This window comes from Sebastes umbrosus, chromosome 2 (assembly GCF_015220745.1).
Source record: "Sebastes umbrosus isolate fSebUmb1 chromosome 2, fSebUmb1.pri, whole genome shotgun sequence".
NCBI classification, from domain to species: Eukaryota; Metazoa; Chordata; class Actinopteri; order Perciformes; family Sebastidae; genus Sebastes; species Sebastes umbrosus.
In genome coordinates, this window is record NC_051270.1 from 15,518,724 (window position 1) to 15,542,894 (window position 24,171).

Here is a 24,171-nt window from a genome sequence, read left to right on the forward strand (position 1 = left end):
AGATCATTCTTAATGTATGATTCAAACTGGTGCTTTCCTCACTAGTGCTTACTCACACTTGTACAGTATAAAATAAGTTATATTATGGTTTCAACAGTCGTGACAAGAAGGCACTGATAGTGTAGCAAGAGAGGCTAAGTGTTTAACAAAGCAAAATCCGATACAAGAATGGTGTGTACATAACTGATGTCAGCCAATCAAGGCAGTAAGAATGGCAGGCTTCCTTGTTTGTTGAGCTGTAAGGAGATTACTTACCACCGGCCACAACATCTTATCCCCCAAATCCCCCTCTAACACTATAGCAGCCTCCAGCAAATACAGATCTCATGCTCCTTGTTGCAACCCAATCCTGGCACTGTGCTTCATCCTGTGAGTCAGTATATAATCAAGACAACATAAAACACAAGAGGGTGCAGACACTGACAACCAAAACAAAGAGAGGGCTCTAAGAAGCCTGAGGGGGACTTAAAAGATTAGAAGAAACCCCAACAGACAAATTCAAAAGAATGAAAAGCAGGGACCTATCTCCATTAGAAATAATTGGAGCCAGGAAAAAAAAAATCTCAGCATTTAGAGAGTTATCATGTTAACGCTTTAGAGTACAGCCCGCTACGTACGTTTCATATCTCTGCTGTTTGCCAGCACACTATGCCAGCTGTGTGACGTTATTACAAAAACTTCTTTTTAAACAGGCGAAGCTTGACTCATGCAGAATTGTGTCAAACTTTAACATACTTCTTCACTACACCTGTTATTGATTTCTCTGCAGGATTATTGGAGTCAAAGTAAATCAAAGTTCTGTATGAAAGTAGGCCTATAAAATTGACACGCATAGAAGCAGCAAAATCTGTCAGTTCATATCAAAGCCTGAGTGAAAACCAGCAGAACAACACATTGAAGTTACAATGAGCTCCTTAAAATCTGCCTCTTCTTTTAATCTCTATTCTGAGTTTTTCAATCTACTTTAGCCTATATTTAATCATGTTCATTTGTCATCAGGGACTTGAATTTCTTGTGTATATAGTGGCAACTAGACCAAGCTTTGCCTTTAATTTATAACATTTAGGCTATTTTTGTTGCCTATAATGTTTTGCATAAAAATATGAGATTTAATGTTTAATAGAATTTCATTTGGTTTTATCCTGCAACTAATGTTGATTAACGTCTGATGACAGAGAGGATCTAATAGGCTAAATATCCATATCAGCTCATCTTCAAATCATTATATCATATTTCTTCTATAATATTATATCGGCTATGTTTATATTATCTGTTGTAAATTATGTTTTATCTAGTTTATATTTTCTGTCAATCTGGGCCCAGCAGGGACCCTCAACAGTTTAATGTGACCATGACTGAATCACAATTTGGGAGTAGGATAAGGAAAAGAAGAGTAAAACCTGGAGGTGGTCATGGACCTCCATGAGAGCAAATGCATACCTACTGGATGAATTGTTTTGTTGCTCGAAGTCCCGCCTTTTCTTCTGTAATGGTGATGTCACCAAGTAACACATTTATATAATACCTGCTTAGCGTCTAGTTTGGCACGCCCTCAAACAAAGCTAGTTAGAGCGGAGCTGCAGCAGAGTCCGAAGAGTTTGGTTTGGTTGACCAATCACAACAGCGGGCCAGCTGACCAATCAGAGCAGACTGGGCTTTTCAGGAGTGTTTCAGACAAAGGGTGAAATGAGGTGCTGCGGAACAGCCGGTATGAGTAGAATAAAGCGTTTTTTGAAGATTAAAAGCATATAAACATGTTCTATAGTAGAAACCTCAATACGAGCATGAACCTGAAAATAAGCACAGTAAATTGAATCAAACATGTATCAAACAGAGATCAGTTTATCAGTCTTGGAGATCTCCTGCGATACCGTCTGCATGTCAATGTCAACACAGCTGAGAAACTCCGATGTAAAATGAGAATTACACAAAGACACACAGGGCAGGTTTTAAAGAGATCTAAATGCTGTCTGTAACCCAGCAGTGTTGTTCAAAGTTTCAACCACCTTGACAAAGGAGAAACTTCTAATACAACAACTTTACATTTAGGTGTTAACTTCCTCAGTTTTGGCTCAGTTTGGGCGAGGAGGAGGGTGAGGGATGACGCCCAGGCTGGCGGCCGGCCAACTTTAACGTTTGAAGATGCCTTTTGATCATGGCTACATATGTTTTCTTTTTTTTCACAACATTAATTAGTGCAGCCGGCCCACAAGGCTCGTAGCTGAAGCTTCTTTAGTTAAAATTCTCCATTAGCGAGCACACATGTTCACACACGCACACACACACAAACACACTCAAACAGATTTGTTAAGTAAATGAGAGTAGCTTTATAGAAGCCCTCTGTGAGCAGTAAACAGACGTTTACATCATTATAAAAAATTGGCAGGATGTTAAGACATGGCAGGGAGCCAGCGACATGTTGCAAGAAGGCTTCGACTCTTAACCAACCTCAACTTACGCATGCATCCATTACAAATACACACAATGTGTATAGATATGCTCATCTCACTCCCGAATTTCCTCTCACAGAGTGGGTGAAAAAAAGATAAACCTCTTGTCTTTCTTCACCCAAACAATCCTTCATCTTTCCATCAATCATGTCAATAAGCACACCAGAGATGTTCACACTTTGTCTAATCCAGTTTATTCTTTCTCCTTAAAAGAAAAAGTTGGAAAGGGTAAGCATAAAGTAAAGCAATGGAAACAAAAATATTGAATTTTCCACGTTCATCTTCCCATTGTATAACCACAATACAACCCAAAACAAAAGCAGCTCTACACTAAAGTGTAAGTGAAAAGCAAAAAAGGGGGTTAAATAAGGTTTTCTTTAAGATACAGAATATTCATTCATTATGCATTTTCTGTTCATTCCTTCTATAGTCCACCAGGAAAAACGTTTGGAAAGTAATTATTTGCTGATTTTAACTTTCAGCGCACTGTTCACCCCCAGCCGCCACCTCCCTCCTCTACAGCAAGAAAAGAGGGAAGAAGACAGAGAGGGTGAAATAAGGAAAAATAGAGCAATCAATAAGGGGAAAGATGAGAAAAGGGAAAGGGAAAGGCAGGAGGAGGAGAATGCATGTGAACTCATCATGCTAGGTGGAAATGAAAACATGGGGGAGGGACATTAAAGTAGTGAAAAACCCAAAGATTAGTCTTGTATCAAATTACCTTTAAAATGTGGATAACTGAAACGAAGGCCTAAGACATTATGAGAAACCTGAACTATAACAACCATCACACATCTTAAACAGGAACCTCTGAGTGGCACTCTGCCGTCTCAGCTTCAGTCCAAACTCAAAGTGTACAGCCACGTTTGATCTTGCCTGCTTGTGCTCAATGTGAACAGCCGAGCACATGAAACCACATAAAAAGGTGTGAGATTTGTAAAAAGTATAGAGATGTGTGGACGTGTACAACGCACACATTTCAGGTCCAGTCATAAATCATACGTCATGTCCTGTAAATGTTGTCTTCCTGAAGTTTGTACACATAGATCCACATGTTTTGCTGAAAACAGACGTGTGGAGAGGACGTGTCTTCGTGTGGGGAGGGCTGGGAGGATTAAGGAGATGAAGACTGAGACGAAAAGAGGAAGACAGAGAGGAAATCTGCGACAAATTAAGTCTCGATCAATCACGACGTTGGAGACAGCACTGCGTGCGATCCGAGGACAACCAGCTCACTCCCACCGGCGTAATGTGTTGGATTCCGGCTCACACTGCATGTTCTGTATTTGGACTCACAGTTTCGCCCCAGTTTCATCGTCCACGATGGCGCCCTCGACAAAGCAGAAACAGCTTCATCTTCAAACAAACAAAAGGAGTAAAAAGGTGTCCTATAGAGGAAAAGAGAAGGATGCAACTTGGTGAGGGGAGGAGGGGCGAAGACTGGGCTTTGATATCCTGAGGTGGATGATTAACAGGTGTTTCTAAAGGATTATGGGTAGTGGACGGCCAGGGGGTAAGACACTGACTTTAACTGAGGCTGGCTTGCTCGGTTTGCTTCACAAAGTCCATGCTTGGCGCAGAGTACAAAGCAGCTCTGTCTGATTTTGAGGTAAAGAGCACAGTCTACAAACAGCACCGAAGCAGAAGTGTACACAAAGGGTAACCCATCCTTTTCTCCTCCTTCTTGTCATTCTTTATTTTTTTTATTTTTTTTTTTTGAGGTAAAGAGTATAGTCTTAAACTGGCTTCCGGGACAAACATTTGTATAAAGCATTGTTATTTCTTCTCGTCATCCTTTTATCCGTTCTTTCTCTGCTCATACTTGTGTAGTCAGGAGCTTGCAAAAAAGTGAAGAAATCGTATATTTCCTTTGCTCTTTATTGTTCTGTCATTCCTGGGTTTGGATTTTCCAAAAGGCATCTTAGCAGCAGGGATATGATCAAGCCAACAGAAGCAGAAAACAACAGGGATGTGGGTATAACAGTGGGATTTAAAAAGAGCGAGCATAATTTAAAAGAAATGGTTGGAGGGGTGGTTTGTATCCAAATAAAAACAAAAACTGCAAAAATCTTGAAAAACAAAATGAGAAGAAAAGAAAAACTAAATCCCTGTTGGTGCTAAGACACCGTCTGAACACCGAGATTCTTCTGAGGGAACGGCCGCTCAGGAGCACTCTTCTCCAATGCGCTGGCACGAGCGGCCCACCTTGCGGTCGAGCTTGACCATCTTTAGGACAGCCTCCTGGCGACCGCGGCCCAGGTGGTCGAACAGACACTCGTGCTGCTCTGGGAGCCGATGGAGCATACAGAAGACGTTACCTGGAGGGTGGGTGAGGGGAGAGGGAGAAGGGGACAATTTACCAAGTTTAGCAAATATACAAATATTACGGTGGCTGTACTTTGACGAAGAACAACCTGACAGGACACAGAATGCAAAAGAATATGGTCTAAAAACAGTACATTAAACATGCATCTCTACATGCAGGCTAATTATTCAAAGTATCCTCATACAATGGTTCATGTGATATCCTACGAAAAACTATTCCCCATTTTTCGTGCGTTTTCCTTCGAATGTCCAGCAACATGTGACGCACGTGTCAATTTCCGCTCCAGTCTTTTTAAAATAAGCTTCCGTCTCCACAGGAAAGAACTTGGTTACGTTTAGGCAACAAAACTACTTAGTTAGGTTTAGGAAAAGATAGTTGTTAAAATATGGTGGTTAAGTTACGCCACACCGGAAGTGGCGTGACTTAAGTACGGAAGTTATGTGACGAATAAATCAACGTTGACTTCTGGTTTCATACGGTGTACGAACACCAGTCTCCTGTGGCGAAAGTCCAGTGTTTTTGACCCACCCGTCCAACCCAACGCTGCTTTTGTCGCTTTTTATACTTACTGGTTCACAATTACGTGGATTAAATGCAAATTGATTTTGTGGGATATGTAGGAATTACAGTGCATTTATTTTTCGGTGTATGAGAACAGCCTTACTTATTTGAAAACGTTTGAAACCCCTACTATTTATACAAAGGGTAAAAAGGCAACAGATGCCAATACAGGTTGATAAACATCTCTTTAAATATGCTCGTCTGTTTAAATGGCCAAGGACAGATAATATTTACTGGTGCTTTGCCACCATGCATTTCTAAAAGGGTCTTGTTACCAGAGAAGACATTCTAGTTGATAGCCTCTTCTTTTGACTCTATTCAACAAAGGCAGACAGCCCTCATCTCTCTCATTGACTCTCTGTCTCTACTGTAGCGCTCTCGACAAAAGGCCCTGCCACTGTAGGAGGCTCGTTAAGCTCAGAGAAGCTCGTTAGCTCTCGCCGTCTTAAATTCATTCATTAATACACATAATAACACTGCTGGCATTCAATGAGCGGTGATTAAAAGCCCAGTTTGACAGCTGGTTGCTATGCAATTAAAACCCGTGTGATTACAGTGCACACGAATGGGGTGGAAGGCAGAACGTTGTGTAGGCTTTTAAAAAGGACGGGCTGCTATAGACACCGGGGGAAACAGTAGAAATCAAAACTAACTTACAGTTGTTTAAATGTACAGAAAGATGCCTTGATGACATAGTACAAGTGGAAAGGGCAAATGCAAGACACTTAATAATATGTACAATAGGGGTGTAAGAAAATATCGGAAATATCAAATATCACGATATTATGTTTTGCAACACTGAATTGATTCTCAAAAACACTATGGATTTTTAATTAGTTTACATGCAAAGATAAACTCAGTACTTTATTTAATTTGCAAAGAGATGCAGCCTCTCAGCGTATGTGCCCTCTCAAAGTAGTGCTATGATGTTGGATATTACAGGGACTGTAATAAATGCATTCATTTTTAGCGCCCTGAAAATAAGCTGTGTGGGTTATGACAGATTTCCAATACACCATTTGTCCCAAATTTAACTGCACCCACTGATAATAAGCGAGATATTTAGGACTCTTTCAGTATTTTTAAAAGTTAGGGATACCAGGAGGGCTGCACATTAATCAAATATTAATCTCAATCACGATTTTGGCTTCCCACAATCAAATGAACATGATGTTTAAAATGCGTGCTCTGCTCATGGAAAATTCCGCTGCATATCAAATCAAGTGCCAGCCACCAGGGGGCGGTCGACATGTTTTGGCTTCACTTTTGGGGAGCTGTCATGCCGCTGCACACAGCAGCTGTCCAGAGTAGATAGTACTAATAGTATATTACTCGTTTTGCAAAATGAAAATGCACTGAATCAGGTGAAGAAAAACTGTATTTTAAGTCTTATTTTGATGCAAAGATTTGCACATTTGTACACATGCAGGAAACAGACACTGTTAATAAAAAATGTTCTCCCTTAAATCTATGAATAATCATGATGAATAATCGTGATCTCAATATTGATCAAAATAATCAAGATTATCATTTTGGCCATAATCATGCAGTCCTATAGCTACCAGACCGTGATTTTGTTATTCCCCTATTAGAAATCCACCAAAATGTTTCCACCAAGCTCACAGCTCATGTTTTTGTAGCTGAACTGTGAATCGAGTTGAGTTTTAAAACATCAGTGAGCTGGGAGGATGTTTAGTGATTTCAGAATGCTTTTGGGTAATACAGTAAAATCCATATGTGTTCAGTAAGTTTCAAGTTTTCAAAGTTTTTATTGCATAAAATCCAAGCGGTCTTAAATATTTATTCTACCTAACTTAAAAATTAAAAAAAAGCAATTTCATGAGTATCTCAAATATGCATGCACACGCACAGCACAGAAATCCTTTAAACATAACCACTTATTGTAGTAAATACGTTAATTAATAGACACATCATGGTATTAAGTGGCTTTTACCATTACTGCATGCTGGCAAGGACAAATTGATTGCAGCCATTGTGTCATTATAACGCCCCATATGTCTGAATGATTACTTACTCAACTTACAGTAAATTCAGAAAACCACACTACTGGTTATGGATAAGGTATCATAGTGTTTCTCTAATTTTAGGACCATTGCTTGCAAAGTGAAGGACATGGGACAAGTGCCAGGCAGGGATAAGGTCCTGCTTCTGTTAGATCTCAGAGGAGAACCTGTATGATCGAATTAGCATTTTAAGTTCCTGTGCCTTCACTCCGTTTCATTTTAGTACCTAGTCAGATGAATATTATAGTCACTGTGGAGCAGCAGAAGTCTACCGAGTGTGACAACATTGGATCAGATACTCCATCGGAGCTCTATTTTCTCCCCCATTTACTATCTGAAAAGCATTCGTGCTTTCAGCTCATTATCAGACCTTCTTGGCTTACACTGTGAAACGTTCTGCAGAACCATTAGCAAAGTAATCTGCAATTACAGCAATAGTCAGAAATCACTGTAATTGCCACCATTTCCCCTTCAGTCTGTAAAAAGCATGTTACCATAGTAAGCATTGGACTATTAAGGATGGATGGCCCATGCATTAAGCAGCGCCTGGTGGGGAAAAAAAGGCGAGTCAATTTCCAATTTAGAAATTATTGCGTGGGTTTAAGCAGATGGTCTTTAAGCAGTGAAGAGCTGTGACTTTTTAAGTACTTTAATTTGTATGCAAACAAGTTGATTAGCGAGCCAAGTATTGCTTTAAACTGCATTAGTGTTCGTGGTAATTGGCTTATGTTTTATGTCCAATGTGAAACATTCAGGCTTTCTGTAATGGTCCCCCAAGGCTAGCAAAGGCACTCTGGTCATCGACATTTCAGTCAACACACAAACACATGCTCAGGTAGTAGATGCATTTCACTGCACTGGATGTAAAATTCACAAAGCTATGACCAAGTTAACCAACATCTATTTATGTATATAAGAGGCTAATATTAAACAATGAAAAAGTCATTTACTACCTCATGCACATGCAAGACACACGTCTTTAATAATAGCCACCACTAATGAATGTGTAGTGAGCCTTTACATGTACAGGTATTAGCGTATATCTGGTCGTGGGTTCAAATATGAGTTTGAATGTATGTTTATGTGTGTAGAGTTGTGTTATCGTACCACAGCGACAGGAGCCCAGCTCTTGCTGAACCAGCTCCAGTTTGGTTTGGCAGCGATGGCAACGTTTGCGGCTCCGCTGTTTGGAGCCACTGCGAGGCGAGGATGATGATGACGCAGACAAAGATGACGATGAAGACTCCTCACCCTCTGGCATGTCACCCACTCTTGCTCGCTTCTCGGGTGAAACATCGCTCTCTGACTCCGAGGCTGGGGACACATATTAGAAAAAAGAGGCTCCATAACTGCAACTCCATACAAAAATGTTTTTATATTAAACATTTTTGTATTTTTGACAAAAGTACGAAAATGTACAACAGGAGTTCCTGGATGTAACGTTAATGCCGTGAACAACTGAAAGTGTGGAGCAAAACGCGAAATGAATCGTAAAACCTTGATAGCTCAACAGCAGGTATTAGATATCTTAATTCTATTTCTATTGGGCTGAATAATAATAATTGCTCCATCCCATCTGTATTTGCTCTACTGATCAACAAAGGGTGAAAATGGCAACTTAGGCAGAATGTCTGCTGTACCGTAGACCGTGGGAACAGGGGGGCCAGGGTGGCTGTGGCCCGGGTAACTTTTGGAGTCGGATATAATATTTTTATGAATAAAAGCCTGAATTGTATCTGTGTTTTATCACAAAGCTTGTACTTTAAACGAGCCAAACGATATTGGTCACCGTCACCCACTCCCACTGACTGCTGCGATGCAATTTGACTTTTACCTATCACATGCATTGTTTATTAACAAAGCTGTTTCAGAACCATGGACAGCGTTGTTTGTTGTGTGTCGAGTGTGATGCTGTCCGTAGCACTGAAATGGAGGGGAGGAGGTCGATGGACAGAACACGGTTTCTTAGTTCGGTTCAGCTTGCTTGCTTTTCATGGTTGTAAAGAAAGAAAGAGAGAAGCGCTGAAAGCTGCAAACAGCTGTATCCACCTCCGCAAACAGCTGTTTATAACGCATTGATAGTTCTTATGCGAGTGCTCTGATTAATAAATGTAGGCTGTTCTTTGATTTTGAAATAATAGCCTTATGCTGTTGTTGTTGTTATTTCGCCTACCTGAGGCTATTGCATGGTTAAACCAATGAAGTGTTCTGTAACTACTCAACACAAATATAGGCCTATGTCTGTTTCAATGCATATGCCCCCTTGCCCCAGTGCTGTGCTGTATTTGAAAATGCCCAATGTGAGGTTGTATGATCCAAAATATTCCTTCTATGTTTCAAATATCCAATACTAACAATTGTGAATAATATTGTGACCATGATGTCAGCAAAATAATCATTTTCAGTCATTCCAACATCATCATGTGGCAGTATTAAATGAAATATCCAAACAGCTAGTCAGATACACAGAATAGATAGCCATGAAGAAATCTGTTTTCTGTTGTGGACAGATACAAAAGCATGTGAAGGTTAATCGACCTGCAAGATATGGTTTTAAATAATTAATCTACCAATAGACTTACAGCCAAACCTTCTACACCTTTACTACCCACATACATAATAATCCAAAAAGCATTCCTCTCCTGTGTATTGAGGAGAGCGGCTTTGACTAGAATTTCAAGAGAAAACTTAGGACCTCCAATAATAAGCTCCATAACAACTTTCATTTGATATAAACTGGGAGAGAACAGATGATGGCACGCTGGAACAAAAACTCCTTTGTGGGAGATAAAAAGGTGCTTTGGAGATTAATGATCGTCCTGCATTAGATTACATTCAACCCAGCACCTGAGACAGGGAGAGCATGCAGCGAGCTCCACCGGTCGGCTGGAATTTCAACTCAGCTTTTCTCATCAATCCTGCAGACTTTTTCCCCGGCCCGGCCGAATGCTGATCAGCGCTCAATAAATCTCTGAGAACTAGGCCAAGCTGAGCAGCCAGATCCCCCCAGCCTGCCCCATCGATCCCTATATGTGCAAGAGCATGTGTGTCTGTACATGTGCAAGTGAATGTCGTGCCTGCCTTCTGTTATCCTGGTAAATCTCTGTGGTCAATTTACACCGGCTGAAACGTCAAGTTCGCAAGTTCTTTGTTTTATTAAAAAAAAAAGAAAAATACATTTGAACTATGGTATGATTTAAGAGGTTACACTAAAAAGTATCCAGGCTTTAAACTAAAATACATTTAGAAAGGCTGTAAAAAGTGAAATGTCAACTCAGCCCTAGCACAGGGTTTAAACGATGCTGTGTGTGCATATGTGTGCTCACATGATCCCGCTGCATTAGACGCGGGATCACCATGTTCACACACCATTGCTGAGCCTTGCCTACTCTGCAGTTGTCTTTAAGTCGTGTGCGAGTTATCACGTGTGCGAGTACAGCAGGTTGTGTCACCTAAGGGTGAAAGCACACCTAACCTGTCCATAATAACCTTTCAGCATATTGTAATTCAAGTGCTCTGAGAGAAAACTAGACTTCTGCACCTCCTCATGGCTCTGTTTTCAGGCTTTAAAAAATCTTGCCCGTGACGGGAGACTTTGATCAATCACAGGTCATTTCAGAGATGGCGTTCCTATTGGCTGTTCATTCAACAGAGGCAGCTGTCAATCACTAGCTAACTCCGATCAAACGGTCAAACTAGGGAGCACTGATCAAATATGAATCAATATTATGTTACTGTAATGCCTATTTCTCGCCTCAAATGTTGTCAGAAACATCTTGTAGTGTACTGTTTAGCTGTATAATGAGAAAGTTTGCTCCGGCTGGTGGGCGGTGCTTGGTATTTCCTCAACTGATCTCAACATGGCTGCTGGGTCACAAACTTTCTCAATTTAGTGGTCAATTTATTTTAATCAATGCTGCTAATAATGCTGCGGTCTACACCAGCTCCACGCATGCTCCATGTTTCAGCTCCGTCACAGGGGAGTCATTGTGACCGTTTTTTCTGTAGTTCTTAAATTCGTAGAATCAGACACAGGACACACACTGCTCCTTTCTGTGTGACCTTTACAGTTTTTAATCTCTATTGTATGTCTATTTCATCACTCTGTGTATATATAAATGTATTTATAAATAGATTTATACATTATACATTTGCACCTTTTTGCACCTTTTCGCAAATACACTCTATTGCATCCCCAATATCCAATATCCTGCACCTTTTCGCAAATACACTCTATTGCATCCCCAATATCCTCCCTCTGCTGTTTCCACTGGAAGTACAATTAACCTGGCTCTTTTGGGTCAATCCAATGCCGTTTATGCAAATAGGTTCCCACACTCCTATACCATAAGTGAACATGACAAGTGCGCAGTGCAAAACACAATAATGGACACTGTAATGTTAGAGCTGAGGCATACCTGACTCAAAGGAGCGTTTTGTGGGAGTGGAGAGTGAACTGAAAACTGTGTCTGTGCTGGATACTTCTGAAAGAGAGAAAAGGGAAGAGAAAAGGAGAAGAGATGAGAAAGGAAAATGGAAGAAAAGAGAGGACATTAGTTTCTTGTAAGACTTTGTTTCAATTTCTCTCATTTAAGTGTAAAACAAAATCAAATGTCTTCTGGCTATATTGATTTAGAACAGAGCAATAAATAATTCAACAATAAATCATCTAAAAATAAAGAATACAATTGCAAACTGTAGAAAAGTCCTGAAATCCACACTTGAAAAAATACACACAATAGAAACACAGACTAAATATAGAAGCCAAGCAATCGTATAAAAACAAATTGGCAAACTGCAACTGATTGACAGATTAGGTTACGTGTTAGGTTGCCCTGAAAAGAACATAGTTTATAATGGTAACAGCCTGAGGACAGAAGCTGTTGCACAGTCTTCTGGTGGTTTCCTGGATACTGCGGTACCGTTTTCCACACGGTAGCAAGATAAAACAGACTGTGACTGGGATGTGTGGAATCCTTTATTATGCTGTGAGCTTTTTCTCTCTTTCACAGAAACTGTGATAGATATCTGTGAAGGAGAGACTGCAGTGTGCAGACTGAAGCCCGCCAAGAGACGGCTGACTGTGGGTGGTAAAAAAGGATATCCACCTGATCCCAATACCGTTTTAAAAGTTGGTCTTCAAATGTCAGTTTACAATAATATAACAGAGACAAGACAATTGAAAAGCTAGAAGCAATGACCTGTTGCCATTTTTGCTAGAAAAAGATTACTTAAACAATTAACTAATTATCAAAATAGTTTAGAGCTGCAACGATTAATCGATTAGTTGTCAACCATTAAATTAATCGCAGACTATTTTGATAATCGAATAATTGGTTTGAGTCATTTTTTTAAGGAAAAAAAAAAGTCTAAATTATCTGATTCCAGCTTCTTAAATGTGAATATTTTCTGATTTATTTACTCCTCTATGACAGTAAACTGAATATCTTTGAGTTGTGGACAGAACAAGACATTTGAGGACGTCACCTTGGACTTTAGGAAACACTGATTGACATTTTTCACCATTTTATGACATTTCATAGACCAAACAACTCACCGATTAATCAAGAAAATAATCTACAGATTAATCGACAATGAAAATAATCATTAGTTGCAGCCCTAAAATAGTTGCAGATTAATTTTCTGTCAAGTGACTAATTAATTAATAATTGAATTGTTTCAGCTCTAATAACATGTAATAAGTAATATTTTAGCATCAGTCTCAAAGTACACCTTAGGTTGATGGGTATTCAGTCATTCATTCTAGAGGTTTCTTTCTTTAGGTGCATGAATGAGTAAACGTGAATGAATGAGTTTGTCAGATTGTGAGTGAATTACCATGAGGATATTTCTTTTTATTTAACAAATCAGCAATAATCATGTGCTCATGTATTGTACTAAAGAGCTCCTGCTGCTGTAACCGAGGACCAGGTTAGTGTGGATACATTTTTGTTTTAGCCACTTTGTTGTCCTGTCCTGGATCGGCCTCCACAAATAACCTTGTCACTGTATAGCGATGACCGATGAACTGGCACTTGTAGGTGTCCTCTTAAAACCTTCACTTCTGAATGGATACCCTTTGCTATCACTCTCTCTATCTGTGCCATGAGGACAAATATAGCCAGGGCAGGGGCACTGCAGCTGCTGCTGGTAGAAACTAGTAGCAGAAAGATGCCCCCGACTAAAAGCTACAATACTCTGCTTTTGACCACTAAAATTAGAGATTGTGCATTAAAACACACTTCTAAATTTGCAGCACATTAGGCATACATTACTTCAACGTGTATGGTAAGCATTACAAACCAAACAGACCACATCGCATAGACTTTAACTTCATATTAAAAGAGCCCTTGGCCCTAAGAAAACCTGATATCATTTAATTTCTTTCTGCTGTCTTACCGTCCTGAGCAGGTAGAGACGCCGCTCCCGTCTCTCCTGGCGAAGGGTCTTCTGATGTGTTAGGCATCGACATCAGTGACTGAGTGATGCTGCTGTTTGTTTCATTACAGAAGATGTCTGCTTGGCTGCTGCTGCTGGAGCTTGAGGAGGCCTTTGGGGCACAATCATCATCTGGCTGTTTCTTCTGAATGTCTATGAAAAAAAAGTCAAATGGTGAGACATTTGTGTGCATCTGTGAATGCATCTATCAGCCAAACAAGTGTGGCATTGGGGTACACTGACAGTTCTGTTTAAAGCTTATGTAAATGGGAATAGTTTTCTACTCATATCTCTGGCACTGATCTTGTCAGAGGATGAACTATAGTGAACTGAGTGACAGGGGACAAAATATTCTGATGAGACTTGAGCTCAAGTCCCACACTTATATGTTTCTAAAGAGTATTGAATTAGGAAGTTAGGGGTGAACATAACACTCCACTTTCTTTCTAAAACTTTCTCCACTTTTCATCACTTTCAAGGACTTTCCAGAACAGCTAGACAAGTGGAGACAGTTTTTGACCCCCCCTCCCCGACACACAGGCTATGTCAGACATAAGATCAGTTGAGCAAACAAGCACACAGAAGAAGAAGAGCTTACCTGCAAAACATTTTGAGCAGAGATTCATAGTTTTGCTCGACCTGAGGAAAAGAGCAGAGAGAGAAAAGCATATGTGTTAATCAAATAGCTTGTATAAGAGTTCCAGAGCGGGATGCAATAAAAAAAAATGCATATGCCTTTTGCTGGTGGGTATCCACGCAGCAAGACTAACAACATGTTTCCATGATCCCCAAGTCCCAGACTGAGACTTTATTTCTCATTTGGGATCCTGGTAGGGAAACATTCAAGATGAAGAGTGTGATCCAGACTGCGGTATTAAATTATTCACTGAATCCAAAGCTGCCATGCTATGTATGAGGCTGTCAAGGTCTAAGTAGCAGACTAGCTAGGAGGCTACATCAACTGAGGTGTGACTTTTATTTAGATCTATTTCGGCCCGTCTTGAAACCCATACAGGAATATTAAACATACAATCGTATCGTACATTTGTTTTAGGAATTTACACTGTCATCCGGGTGTCCAAGTTGTAGACAGTTAATACAATTAATTACAGATGTAGAGAGGTCACTTTAAACCCACATCAAGCATTTTTTTCAATATTAACATTCAATTAAATGAGTCTCATTCCAGCAAACAAAATTGTTACTGTAAAGCAACAGAGAGTCATAGTAAACAGATATTGTTCTCAGGAGTTGGTTGACCAAACCAGAACTTAAAGGAACAGTGTGTATCTATTGAATATAATATTTATAACTATGTTTTCTTTAGTGTATAATCACCTGAAACTAAGAATCGTTGTGTTTCTTTTTGCTTAGAATGAGCCCTTCATATCTACATAGCGAGCGACCCTCACATCGGATAAGGAAAATCTTAACCCAAAAAAAAAAACTTTTAACAGGGAGAAAAAATGGAAGAAACCTCAGGAAGAGCAACAGAGGAGGGATCCCTCTTCCAGGATGGAAGAGAGAGCCTTTCACGTTTTTATGTTACCTGAAGGCCACCCTAGTTCTCCGACACACTGGTGAAACTGCGATAACGTGAGCCGCAGAGTGCAAAACCGTGGTAACGCAAACAAAAACTAAACTAATTCTTATTTTCAGGTGATAATACACTAAAGAAAACATAGTTATTCATATTATATTCCATTTCTGAAATAGAAATGGAATATATAGATCCCCCTAAATACTACACACTGTTCCTTTAAAATTAGATGAATGAAAGTCACTTGTTGCCTGTCTGTTTGTTATATAGTTAAAACAATTCTATTGGTTTAAAGTTAGATTTTAATTTTTTGTTTTTGTAACTTTTTACATAGATCTGTCAGGAATATAGTTAGTATAGTTATTGGTAGAAGTGAATATATAACATGATCAACAGTTGTATGTAATGGTCAAGATCATCAGTTGTCTCTGACTAATAAACATTGATTCTGTACAATGTAGTAGTAGTGGGGTTGAAAATGTCAGCATGGTGGAACAAGTTGGCTCTATTTCGCAAGTAAACAGTTAATTTCCAACAAAAATGTGAAGCCCTCTCATCGCCAGTGTGTTGGCAATGTACACAACTGGCACAACAACCGCTCAGCTGGTCTGATGAAGGTGAGCAAGAGGCTGTAATGGAGAACATTACAAACCTCATTAACTTGCCCTTTTTACCAGCTACAACAGCTTCTAAACATACTTTTCCCCCTCCTAATCATGGCTAAAGATATAAAATAGCGGTTGTTATGGGGCTGATCACTGAAGCCTTGCTGATTTCAGTGGCACAACTCTATCACAACAGATGGCTCTAGCTTTCCTCTGAGAGAGGGCTCCTCTCATTTCCTCTCCAGCCCTCGTCCTTACTGTCTGCGCACCGAGCGTGACGGTCGCTGCCATCAGTCACATCCTATTTATTTTGGGTGCTTCGTTGCACACCTTTGTCCTCATTTCTAAATGTAGGGTCAGCTGCAGTCAACCTGAGGGCTGTCTGTCAGCCTGCTGCTGCTGCTGTGTGGTCTTGGGTGTAAAAGAGAAAGGAGGAAGCAAGGAGTAAGGATAGAGGAGAAACTTCATCATGAGACACGAGCGGGGAGGAAGCCGATACTGGGTGAACAACAAGTCATATCCTGTTGTCAGCCTTATGAATCAGAGGTAATCAACTCACAGATTAAGGAACTAAAAGGGGTGAGAAAGGATGAGGAAAAGAAAAACATGCAGGAAATAAGCTTCTTTCCTCCTTGCTTGTTAGGCAGAGTGAAGTCTGAACAGACAACATAGTTGGCCCACTGCTGTTACTAATGAGAATATCTGATTGGAACAGACAGGAAGTCGGGCTCCGTCGCCTTGGTGATGCAGTTTGAGTGACACAAAGGAGCAAAGGCTTGAATGGGTGATAAATGTTTAGAGGGAATTAAGTTCAATTAATACTACTGACATGAGCAGTAAAGTACAAAATACCTTCATAAATACAGATAGAAGTCTGTTAATACAGAGTGGTCACATGGCTGGATTAGTTATTAGACAATGGTATATTATCTAAGGGGAATAAAATGGCGACAGAGAAGGGATCAGCTGTGTTTTATGTTACAGGGAGAGGAGAGATTATACATTACAGCTCTACATTTGCACCTGGAACATATCCAGACGTTTTGCTTTGCTGATGGGCCCTTCAATAGAAACTGTAAGGGCAGAACAAGCTTGTTCAGCACGTCCATCAAGGATTCAAAAAAGCAACTTCCATGTAGAAAACCCATGCATTCAAATACTTTTGTTAATCTAAAACATTTTTATTGTGAATAGCAATATAGGGCTAATTAATAAACTAATTGATAATGCAATTGCTTCACTAATCCAGCTATTCTCTATAGCCTTGGCAACAGCAATCTCATTACTTATCAGCGTCTTTTGTGCTAATATGAAATCATTACGATGGGTTGGTACTGTAGTAGAATGGATTTTAGAAATCTATTTCTTTCTCATGCATCCCACACAGTATACTTAAACAAAAGGTAACTATCCCTTTAATACCTCTAAATGTGTTGAGCCATTGCAATGTTATACTGTATATCTTCGAACAGCACCAACACAATCTATTTGATTCGTGTACATTGACACAAATTTCCCTTTTTTTTCGTGACGCTCAGCGCAACTCTCAACAATGTATTTTTTGTCCAGAAACATGTGATGCAAGTGTCAATTTACTCTCCAGTCTTTTCAGAATAAAAATACTTAGTTAAGTTTAGGAATAGAACGACTTAGTTAAGCAAAAAACTACTTAGCTAGGCTCAGGAAAAGATGGATTAAGTTAGGCTTAGGCAACAGGACTACTTAGTTAGGTTTAGGAAAAGGTCACGGTTTGGGTTTAATTAACACCGGAAGTGGCGTAACTTAAGAACGGAAGTTACGTGACAAAAACTACTTAGTTACTTTTAGGAAAAGATCGCGGTTTGGGTTAAAATAACTCCATAAGTGCCGTAACTTAAGTATGGAAGTTCAGTGACAAATAATCAACTTTGACTTGTGGTTTCACACGGGACACGAACGCTGGTCTCCTGGGCGGAAGTCCGGTGTTTTTTGATCCACCCATCCACCCCGACCTCCTCCCTACACGGCGTTCGCCGCTCTTTGTACTTGCCAGTTCACAATTACGTGGATTACATACAAACTGATTTTGTGCTGACCATCACGAAAAAAAATTGAAATTTGTATCTATCTACATGAATCAATACATTAAATGTTGTGACTATTTCACAAACTGCTGTGCGACTGGCCTAATAGGACTGATTTATTGCGAATTGGAATTAAATTACCTTAATTTTAGATTTAAAACCACTGGATTACCCAAAACCAGACACTCCAATCTGGTTATTTTACATATCTCTTTCTCAATTGAATTCCCAGAAAACTTTGTACATCACAACATATACTGCATGTACCAGAATAGAAAATCCTACTTTCATATCTGACATTGTAAATGAAATTGAAGATAAAGTCACATTTGAACCTTAAGATAACATTAAATCAATGCTCCATGAACAACCAATTACAGTAACCTAGCAGCTAACCATAGTAGCAACAAACAGAAGAGGTGTCTTTAGCCATGTTTTTTTTAGCAAATAGAGTGGTGGGACATGACGGTGATACAGAATTATGTTCAGCTTACTATGTGAGACGAGTCCCAGTTAAGCTGCACTAGCCAACCTTGACAATGAGCTACACACAAAACTAACAGAGACCAACACAAACAATCCACGCCTGCAAGGAAAAGTAATGTAACAACTGATAACATAAAACTTGCACCAGCAGATTGTTAATAACTAGGCTTACATCTGATATATGTAAATACTAAACCCAGATGTAGTTCAGGTTCATTCTATCTGCAAACAAAAATTGTCCTCCACCAAATCAGGCAACCTTAACAAGGCATTCAGTAACCTTTATTTATTATGGTACAATTTAAAAAGCCACAGTCCATACAGCTCTGCCAAATTAGCTACTATCTAAATTTGATTTTACTAAAGCCCTGTGCAACAAGATCATCATTAAGAGACGCAGAGAACTTCTCCGATACCACATTGAGAAAAAGGTGAATAAAAGCGATGTAGGTGAATTCCCTTCTTTCTTTGCCTCCCACTTTGAGACAAGTAAGCCTTCTGCTCTCGGGGAGGAATAACAAAAGGAAGAACAAGCATTAATCTCTTCCTAAATGTCAGATGCATTTACGGTTTATGAGCCACAGACCACCATGGTGCCCCTGAATGTGCCTCTTCAAACGAGTTTGAGGCAGAGAGAGACATGTGGAAGTCAAAAAAGTAAAAAAGGGACAGAAGTGAGTGCACTGACGCTATAAAACAACCTGAAGGAACTTGTGTTTCAAATGTTGTCATACATCATGCTGACAAGTCTGCAGCATACTAAACAACTCACAGGTGATTCAAACCACTTCCCATTTTTCCATCCCAATCCCACTGACTTAATGTAATAGTCCTCCTGTCCTATGGGTGATCCAAGGACCCACGCACTTTCACAACAAAGTCTATAAGCAGGAGAATCTAATTCAGGGGCTGGACTTCTACACCAAATCCATCAAAACCAGGCGACAAGGCCTGCTCCATTTCAAAGGCTCCTCCTAATAACGCAGCTTTCTTTTGCCTAAATTTGGAGGACACCATTGGTGCATACTTTTCTCAGTGTACCCTCAAAATATATATATATATATATACACATATATATATTTTCACCCTGAAAGGAGCATGGACATGTTCCCAAGGGTATTACACATACATGGAAGTTATACTGTATGGATTTATTAAACATTAGCCTGGCACACTGTTGTCCATCTTCTAGTTAAGTGAAACATCACAACTTGCACTGAACACTCTGGTGTCTTCAAACTTCGCCCAGGTTCACAGAGTCAGTGTTGATCATAAACTTTGAAATATTCAACTTCACGTGTTGACAGCAGGACTGCATCATTAGTGTTGAAAGAGCAGGTTCAGCTTGGGCTTCATATCCTCTGAAGTAGGGTAGCAACTAGCAATCATTTTCATTATCAGTTAGTCTGCAGATTATTTATTTGATTGATAGATTAATTGTCTGATCTATAAGTGTTTTAAATTTACATTTGAGAAAGTGGAACCAGTGAACTTTTGCCATTTTTGCTTAAACTTAAACGATGAATCGATATCCAAAAAATTGTTGCTAATTAATATTCAATGTAATCAACTAATTTATTAATCGACTAATCAGCTCATGTTTTGTGTCTTGCTGCTATAGATGAAATAAAGCACGTCCAACTGACTTTTACCACAGAAGTGGACCTGTTTCTTATCTTCAATGGAAGAGGTGCATCTTATAATCAGGGTTGACTCATATTCAGGCAATACTATAACTGACAGCACATCTGATTAATTGGGTTTAAAGATTAAAGATAAAAAAAAGTAATCTCTCATGTCACAATGTCTCAACATCATCTACGTCATCAGTCACAAATCGTCAACTAACAATTTAATCAAAACCAAACTCAAAACTAACTACTTAAAACTAACAAAAAAAATAATTTTATAGCAGTAACTGGGTAAATAAATCACAAGGACAGACTGGCTGATATTACATTGAGAACGTAGATAGAGAAAATAACATAATCAGTTTCCATATCACATCTGTTGTAAAAGTGAAGGACGTTTAATGCTGGAAATATGATATCTTGTAAGCACATGTGGAACTTTTAGTGCTTAGTTTTGATACTGGAACAAGACGCAGAGATGCCATGACTTTGGTGCAGACAGATATTTGGAACCACGGTGAACTCTGATCCGGTGGGTCATCATCATAAATTCAGCTGCAACGATTAATCGATTAGTTATCAACTATTAAATGAATTAAATGAACTATTTTGATAACCGATTAATTGGTTTGAGTAATTTTTAAAGCACTGACCAGAAGTGGCAACTGTGAAACTCATTGTATTTGATACAATGACAATAAAGCTTTCTATTCTATTCTATTCATACTGTGTCAATGTGTGCAGTGTATGTGTGTGTGAGTATATTAGCACATATCCTGCTTTACAGCTAATTTGAACTGATAAAATCCTCAGTTTCCACCCAGGTCCAGTTTATGGTTTAACAACTGTCCTGTGTGGTTTCTCTAACCAACTGCTTCATTCATTAACTAAATATTTTAATAGAATAGAATAAAAAGCTTTATTGTCATTGTATTAAATACAACGAGATTCACAGTTGCCACTTTCTGGTCAGTGCTTTAAAACAAATACTTGACAAGACTAAACGAGGCAGATAAAACATATAACAGGTAAAAACACACACAGTTATAAAGCAAATAAAACAGGTAAAGTAGATGTAATAAATAAATATAAACAGAAGTGTTACACTAGAAGTATAAAATATAAACATAGATGTAATGTAAACAGAGATAATTGCACTTGTAAAACAGGTAGGGTAGATGTAATAAAAAAAATATAAACAAAGGTAGTTGCACTTGTGTCTATTATACTGTGTGGTTTCTCTCTCCAACTGCTTCATACATTAACTAAATACTTTAAAACTAGTTTATTAGCGCTGTCACACCTGTCACATTACCTGGATTGGCTTATCCCCCCACACCTCTTAGCCTGCTACTCTCTATAGAGCTACAGGAGAAGGTTAACTGGTGTTACCTAGCAGCTAATGCTACAAAACAATGGGGAGGGGGTATAATAACAAGAAGTCTGTGTGTATGTTGTTGTTATCAGGTATGACTGATTGATTTGTTGTGTCACGGGTGAGTGTTGTTCAGAAAAACAGACATTAACTTTCCTTGTATAGTGACTGTTGTATTGATTATTGAAAATTAATAAAAAGACCTTTGAAAGAAGTATAAAATGTAAAAAATAGATGTAGGTAGTTGCACTTGTAAAATAGGTATACCTATTTTACAAGTGCAACTACCTTTGTTTACATTTTATTTATTACATCTATACCATAAAGGGTAAATAAAATGTACCCTATCTATACCCTATAGGGTATAGATGTAATAAATAAAATGTAAACAAAGGCAGACCTATTTTACAAGTGCAAATATATAGGGTAGATGTAATAAATACATATAAACAGAAGTGTTACACTAGAAGTATAAAATATAAAAAATAGATGTAATGTAAACAGAGGTAATTGCACTGGTAAAATAGGTAGGGTATAGATGTAATAAAAAAGATTTAAACAAAGGTAGTTGCACTTGTAAAATAGGTAGGATATAGATGTAATAAATAAAATGAAAACAAAGGTAATTGCACTTGTAAAATAGGTAGTGTATAGATGTAATAAATAAAATGTAAACAAAGGTAGTTGCACTTATAAAATAGGTAGTGTATAGATGTAATAAATAAAATGTAAACAAAGGTAATTGCACTTATAAAATAGGTAGTGTATAGATGTAATAAATAAAATGTAAACAAAGGTAATTGCACTTGTAAAATAGGTAGTGTATAGATGTAATAAATAAAATGTAAACAAAGGTAGTTGCACTGGTAAAATAGGTAGGGTATAGATGTAATAAAAAAAATGTAAACAAAGGTAGTTGCACTTGTAAAATAGGTAGGATATAGATGTAATAAAAAAAATATAAACAAAGGTAGTTGCACTTGTAAAATAGGTAGGATATAGATGTAATAAAAAAAATATAAACAAAGGTAGTTGCACTTGTAAAATAGTTGAGGTGTATATTGCATCAAAAGACATATTGCAGACAAGTGTAACTAGTTTATTAGCACACCTGTCACATATATATATATATATGTATACATGTGTATGTTTGTATGTATGTGTATATGTGTGTACGTGTATATATGTGTGTGTGTGTATGTAGGTGAGGTCCTTTGTGGCCATCTGTGGCTGTTTGTGTGTATGTTGTTGTCAGGTATGATTGATTGATGTGTTTTGTTCAGAAAAGCTAACTAAAAAAACTAACTTTCCTTGTATAGTGACTGTTCTATTGATTATTTACAATTAATAAAAAGACCTTTTAAAAAAAAAACAAAAAAAAAACGCACACCTGTCACATTACCTGGAGGGCTTATCCCCCACACCTCTCAGCCTGCTGCTCTCTCCAGCTCTACAGGAGCAGGTTAGCTGCTGTTACCTAGCAGCTAATGCTACAAAACAATGGGGAGGGGGTGTAATAACAAGAAGAGCAGCTCATCCCTGTTTGAGCTGCTAACAGCTAAGCTAGCTGTTGTTTGGCAGAGAAAGAGAAGACATTATGAGGAAGTATTTCTCCTTACCCCCAGAAACCACAGAGGCAGCGTGGAGGTACGACGTTAACGTTACTCGGAGGCTTGCTGCCTTCACTCCCGGTGTCACCCATGGTCGGTTCTACCGTGTGAGAGGCTTCTTCTCCTCCGCCGTTCAGCAGGTGAATCCGGGGATGGAGTGAAGGCCTTTCAGATCTCCCTGGTTTTGACAAGTATTAGAGTCAATAAAAGAGTCAGATTATCCTGTCAGAGTGTCAACAAGACGAGGAACAACTTGCCGACACGAGCGGCCACTGACTACGTTAAATTATAACTGTTTAAACCGATATAAGAGCCGGTAGAGCCAGCGGAGGACGGGCAGTAGAGCCACCGGAGCCACCGGGGAGTCCTGGGCCGATCAGCTGGAGAGAGGAGGAGCAAACCAACACCAGACAGAGGGGGGAGGCGTGTTAGTAACTGGACGGATAAAAGTTAAACTGATGTGACAGAAATTGATAAAAAAAAATATGTAGTTGTAATAATTTTAAATGTTTTACAGACTAAAAATGCCACTTGAACTCAGTGTGGTTTATTTTTTTTAAAAAGTCAGGTTTTGAGAAGTACTTAACATGGTATGATCCGTACTAAAACTATCTTCCTACTACTAGAAAGCCCCACAACTATCTGAAATTCCCCCATAACTTTTTATTTAAATGGCTTTTTGTTGTTGTTTGTTTTTTCCTTCTTCCTGTTTGTTTTTTTCTTTTTCTGTAGCTGCTTGCCAATTTTGTATTGATTAGTACATGGACATTTGTGATTATATTAATTTACTCTAATGGTGATCTATCAATTTGTAACCACACCCTATATAATTATGCTTAAATACCAATAAAAAGTTGATCACAAAAAAATAAAAAAATTGCCCCATAACTCCCAAAGCAAAAGAAATCCATTTTAAAATATTAGTAAAGTCAAGTCAAATTTATTTCTATAGCACATTTAAAACAACATGAGCTGACCAAAGTGTTTTACAGACATAGACAGAATAAAAACAGGTCAACCGAAAAAAATAAATAAAGGCCACAACACCACCGTGGTATCCAG

At 38.7% G+C, this 24,171-nt stretch overlaps 1 protein-coding gene across 1 annotated transcript; it reads right to left on the reverse strand.

Annotated features, from left to right (window-relative positions):
- Positions 1–2,625: 2,625 nt before the first annotated feature.
- zfand3 (zinc finger, AN1-type domain 3) lies at positions 2,626–23,526 on the reverse strand. Its single transcript, XM_037749034.1, has 6 exons — positions 23,119–23,526; positions 14,398–14,438; positions 13,761–13,952; positions 11,780–11,845; positions 8,469–8,675; positions 2,626–4,768 (listed from the first exon to the last, which is right to left on the reverse strand). Exons 1-6 carry the CDS (start codon positions 23,199–23,201, stop codon positions 4,614–4,616), a joined length of 744 nt encoding a protein of 247 aa, XP_037604962.1. The 5' UTR covers positions 23,202–23,526; the 3' UTR covers positions 2,626–4,613.
- Positions 23,527–24,171: the final 645 nt, after the last annotated feature.